Raw genomic sequence first — 6,000 nt, 5'->3', positions numbered from 1 at the left:
GTAAGCATAGAATTTCCACTTGTATTTGTTTTTCCAAGTGCACAACTGGTAATTTAATGAGGAACATTCTCCAACAAAATTCTTTAGATAATATATTCCTTCATTGGATCACTTCACCCTGTTAAGTTGCTTGTACTCCCACTTGAATCCTGCTAGAGTGAGGGAATGTGTGCAAGATTCGGTGGGATTCTTCTCAGAATGGGAGAATGTCCAATCAGAATGGGAGAATGTCCAATGTGCCTATCAGGTAATGTAGCAACACATGGACCAAAGGAGATTTAGATTATTTTGTATTTGTTTATATTCCATATTCATAACCAAAGACCTAGGAAAGTGCCAGAGTATTCATTCCAGGTTCTTTTTGGAGAATGAGGAAGCATATTGAATCTTGAACTAAAAAGGACACGTCAGCTGTACTATTTGTGCCTAAAAGGAGTGGGCTATGTAGTCACAGTAAATGATTTTAGCTCAGGTCTGCAAGCAGATGACAGCACACCACTTTTTATTTTTTTTTATTAATGCTTTATGTAGTCATGCAATTCCTACTAAAATTTGCACGCATATGGAACCATGACCTCAGATTTAATGCCACCCGAGGTTAAGTTGTCAGATATTTGATTTATAAGTAATAAGAAATTCTGCAAATGAAGATTCATTTTGGCATTCTTTAATTGCAGGATTAACTGAAATGGCTAAAAAAAAAAAAGTAGTTACTATTTCACCTTATTATTACTTCTATGAAATTTCTGTCTTTATATGATAATGTTTATTTGAAATCGTGTACCACAAATAAAGCCAGAGGTAGAAAACTGCACACCAGATGACACACCTCAGACAAAACAGAACAAATAAACAGAAAGACCACACGAACTTACAAACTTTCCTGAACCAACTATGTTCAAGAATTAAGAAGTTGAACCCCTTTCCTCTGTCCATTCACGAGGCTGGTAAAAACAATGTCTTTCAGCTTTTTGCAGTCTAAGTATGTTCTCGACACTTAATTAGCTTTTTAAAAGCTAGCTTAAAGTCTTCATTAAAACTTGTGTAGAGCAGAGGGTTGATCAGAGAATTAACATAGCCAAGCCACGTCAGAAAATCAGCCACTTCAGAGGACACTGTGTAGATGCTCAGACCTACAATCAGCTCCTTGATGAAAAATGGCAGCCATGACAAAATGAATGCTCCCAAAATCAGTCCTAGGATGCGTGCTGCCTTGCGTTCCCTGGTACTAGAGATTTGCTGACGTTCTCCTGGGTGATCTAGATCATTGTCGAAGGAAGGGATCCTGATAGAGGTGTTGATCTTTTCAAACTCTGTAGTAGGGTCTGAGGTGGAGAAATCAGACACACAGAAAGTCTGTGTAAGCTTACAACTCGCAAAAGAATTTTGGCTATCTGTGCTTCTGTTGCTTAAGTGCCGGCTTGATCCTCTTTTCTGGTACAGGCTCTTGGCTGCATGGTAAATCCGGTAATACAGAATAAGTATCAAAGTCAATGGGATATAAAAGGCTCCAAGTGTGGAGTAAATGGTGTAGATGACATGGTCATGCTGGATGGTGCACTGACTGGGTGGTGGGCTGAGTTGACGGTGGCTCCTCCAGAACAGAGGGGGCATGGAGATGAAGATGGAAATGGTCCAGACGGTGAGGATCATCAGCCCAGCTCTCTTGGTGGTCCTCTTCCTGGCATATTCAATAGCATTGGTGATGGCCCAGTACCTGTCTAGGGCAATCACACAGAGATGGAGGATGGAGCAGGTGCAGCAGGTCATGTCCACACTCAGCCACACCTCGCAGATGAAGTACCCTAGTTTCCAGCTGTCCATGACAATGTACATGATGCTCAGGGGCATGACGAGCACTGCCACCAGGAGGTCTGTCACAGCCAGGGAACAGATCAGGTAGTTGGCAGGCTGGTGGAGCTTCTTGGTGGTACAGATGGCCATGATCACGGCCAAGTTCAGCAACATGGTCAGGGTGGTGATGATCACCAGAGTCACGGAAATGAGCATCTTCTCAGTGATGGTCTTGGGTCTCACAGCCACATTGGCTTCTGTGGTACAGTTAGTGAGATTCATGTTTACCCTGTTTCAATCTACACTGTGGAGAGGCAGCTGGTTCTTTTCCCTCAGCTGGAAACTACTTAGACTTCAAACCTCTCATTTATAAGAAGACTGTAGTTTCTTCAGCTATGTAGTTTCTTATGTTCCATTTTATATAGGTAAAGGGAAGTACCACAGCATTTCTTCTGAGGGTTCCTGGAAAATAGTATGCTACTGGTTAATGAACGAAAAAGTCACATCCCCCCCCCCCAAAATGTTATAGTATTTAAGTACTCATTCTTTACACATTTTTGATATAATTTTCTTTTTTATCTCTGGGTATGAAGTTCAGTTTTACATTATTCTTCAAAAGACACTTTTTAAAAATTGAAGTATAGTTGATCCACAATGTTACCTTAATTTCAAGTACACAACATTGTGATTCACAAGTCTATTCCTTACGCTGTGCTAACCACAAGTGTAGCTACAAAAAAGACACTTTTTAGAAAGTTAAATTTCCAACGTCTTTCTCGTGAAGATATTACCAACTTTAAAGTCTATTTTGCCACCTGAATTACTTCCTTATTTATATTTATTAATATATATGCATTTACACATAAAACTTTTTTTTTATTTGGAAACCTACATTTACATTGTATCATGTTTAGAAATTCTGGGACATTAAGGAAAAAATTATATTGTTTATAATAAGCAGACTTCAAAACTGTTCTAAAGTTTCATAGCAAATGTTCAACTCCAAAGATATTTTAGTGTCACAATGAAATTGTGCGATTTTGTCTAATTATTTCTGACATTTTACATATCCCACTGTGCATTTCTTTGGAGAAGAGAGAAAAAAGCATACAACATTACTTTGATGTTTATGGCAAATTGTTCTCAGAGTAATACAGTAAATTGACTGTGAAACAGCATCATCACCAAGCTCAAAGAACTCCCTATTAAAAAAAATGTGTTTAGTTTGGTTAACATTTGTATTCTTTCAATTTCTTCCTATCTATCTATCATCTATCTATCTATCTATCTATCTATCTATCTATCTATCTATCTATCATCTATCTATCTGTCTATCTATCTATCTATCATCTATCTATCTATCACCTATCATCTATCTACCATTTATGATCTGTCTCCTGGATAGCTGTGACTAAACTGGGCAATCAGTGAGATTGTGACATTTATTGGATACCTGGTTGTAAGGACTTTTTATAAAAAGTACAACAGCCCCCCTTATGTGTAGTTTTGCTTTTGCACTTTGAGTTACCATGGTCTGCAAGCTGATGATCCTCTTTCTGATGAATCATCTGAAAGTCAATAGTAGCCTAACACTACATCCCAAAACCTGTGTCATTCACTTTACTTCATCTCATCATGTAGGCATTTGATCCTCTCACATCATCACGAGAAATGTGAGTACAGCACAATAAGGTATTTTGAGAGAGCATATTCACATGATGTTTATTATAGTATGATGTTATAATTGTTCTATTTTTTATTAGTTATTGTTGTTAATCTTTTATTTTACCTAGCTGATAAACTTTATCCTGGGTTGGTAAGTATAGGAAAAAACATAGTCCATATATGGGTCGGTACTATCTGCGCTTCAGGCATTCAGTCTTGGAATGCATCTCCTGTGGATAAGGGGAGACTACTGAATGTATATTCATGAAAACAAGACAATAAAAATCCATATAGGAATATTCACACCCAATGGCTGCTAGTCAGAACATCAATCAAATCCTCTGATTGTCTCTGTGGGATTAGGTCCAGGAAAACTTCAAAGAAAACTGGCATTTTGGCAGTTATAAGAAAGGACATAGATTGATGTGGATTAGGCTTAACAGACGTTCTTTAATGAGGGCAGGAGCAGGTGACTCGTGTGAAATGGAGAGTGAAGTAGGTGGGGAATCAGTGGGTAAACTGGGGACTGGAAGTCAGGGGGCAGGAATAAAAATCTCCAGCCAGGGTGAGATCTATCTAGTTCTGGATTTAATTTTTTTCTGCCCATTGGGCGAAAATCAAGACTGGGAGGTGGTTATCATTTTTTCTTAGATATAGAAAGTAAAAGAAAATAATTTCACTAAAGACCAAAAATGGGGCAATTGTTTTTAAGACAGTCTTTATCTTTCTGCAGTGAAATGAGAATCATTCAGCCTGTTTTCATTATGCTTTTACAGCATTTCTGTGGATGTATCCTATGAAATTCATGTTTCTCTAATTCTTCCATGGGACTTGCTCCACCAACAATACATTCTTTCTTGTAAATTAAATGTTTTCTTCTTCCTTGGTTATTTTTTCCTTCTTTTATAGTCAGTCTAAACTTGCATTTATATCTGAGACAGGCTGTAACATTGAAAATGTACGGGCTTTGGAATCAGAAAGACCCGGGTGGCACCTGAGCCATCTATTAGCTTGGGGCAACCTCTCTACATTTCTCCTTGTGACCAACATGTTTATTTCTGTATTTTGACCACTTTCTCCTTATTTAAATGACATAAAGTTCTTTTCTCCCTGCAAACACGAATCCTAAGTTATGTTTTTCTTGTTTTTTTTAAAGATTTTATTTATTTATTCATGAGAATACACAGAGAAGAGAGAGAGAGAGAGAGAGAGAGAGGCAGAGACACAGACAGAGGGAGAAACAGGCTCCATGCAGGGAGGCCAACGTGGGACTCGGTCCAGGGTCTCCAGGATCAGGCCCTGGGCTGAAGGCAGCGCTGAACCGCTGAGCCACCCGGGCTGCCCTTTTCTTGGGTTCTGAAGGTTTGTTGGAAGAGTAGTTCTTTTTTTCCTTTTTTTTTTTTTTTTTTTTTTAAAAGCTGGGCATGGAGCACAACATGGGGCTTGAACTCACAGATCAAGACCTGAGCTGAGATCAAGAGTCAGACCAGCTGAGCTACCCAGGTGCCCCAGAAGAGTAGTTATTATTATTTTTAAAGATTTTATTTATTTATTCATGAGAGACACACAGAGAGAGGCAAAGACATAGGCAGAAGGAGAGGGAGAAGCAGGCTTCATGAAGGTAGTCCGATGAGGGACTCGATCCCAGGACTCCAGGATCACAACCTGAGCCAAAGGCAGGCACTCAGCTGCTGAGCCATCCAGCCCTCCCCAGAAGAGTATTTTTAAATAGGCTTTTCCACTCCAGTTAAAGGATTGAGAATATAGAGGGTAGCATGGATAAGAGACAGAAAACTCTAGAAGTTTTAGTTTGATAATAGACAATTAGGAAATGTTATTTTGAAAACATGAAGTAAAAAATAAATCAAAGAGTTCATCTTCTTCAAGCTTTTAAAAGCTGCTCTATTTATTTGAGCTCTCATACATCCTAATTCTTGTTTCTCTGGTGACATCTATTTTCTTCCTTATTTTATCCCTGTGTATTTTTCATTCCTCCCAGCTAACTATACATTTCTGGAGGGTGGAATGTATGTCTTATTCATCTTTTCAACTGCCTCCAGTTAAATTGGAAAAAACATCACTGGTTGGGGCTACATTGTCAGCTCTTTAATGTGACTTCTGGCTTATTTTGTGCCCAAGCCTTTCCAAATAGGAGTTAAGTTTTGTATCTCTGTGCTGTTAGTCACTCCAAATTCCTGCATACATCCAGCTTGCCATCTTTTATCTTTTTTCATTTAAGAATATATCTTGAAGTTTGTTCCATAACATCATGTGGAACATAATCTTTTGAATAGCTGGGTGCAATGACCTGGGGAGCAATTATAGATTGAACAAGCCTGAGAACTGGGCCCTGGGGCTCTTCCCTAATCACGGGTCAGGAAGAAAAGGAGGAACCAGCAAAGCAGAGGAGAACAGCTATTCAGGTGGAGGGGCACGATGAGAGATAATTCCATCGCACAATCAGGTGGACAAAGTGTGTGAAGTAAGAGTGATCAGCTGTATAAATGCTGCTAACCTGCTATGGGTGGTGAGGACTTGACC

General features: G+C 39.0%; 1 protein-coding gene across 4 annotated transcripts in view; it reads right to left on the bottom strand.

Moving 5' to 3' along the window:
• Positions 1-485: 485 nt before the first annotated feature.
• HTR1E (5-hydroxytryptamine receptor 1E) overlaps positions 486-6,000 on the bottom strand; it is a 94,344-nt gene continuing 88,829 nt past the window's right edge. For all 4 annotated transcript variants that reach the window (XM_038554661.1, XM_038554663.1, XM_038554664.1 and 1 more), the window contains one exon: positions 486-2,256. In XM_038554661.1, coding sequence (XP_038410589.1) covers positions 979-2,076 — 1,098 coding nt within the window. In that variant the 5' untranslated portion in view covers positions 2,077-2,256 and the 3' untranslated portion in view covers positions 486-978. The remainder of the gene's footprint in view (positions 2,257-6,000) is intronic.

This window comes from Canis lupus, chromosome 12 (assembly GCF_011100685.1).
Source record: "Canis lupus familiaris isolate Mischka breed German Shepherd chromosome 12, alternate assembly UU_Cfam_GSD_1.0, whole genome shotgun sequence".
NCBI classification, from domain to species: domain Eukaryota; kingdom Metazoa; phylum Chordata; class Mammalia; order Carnivora; family Canidae; genus Canis; species Canis lupus.
Note: the sequence above shows the minus strand (reverse complement) of the source record. Positions and strands in the feature narration are given on the sequence as shown.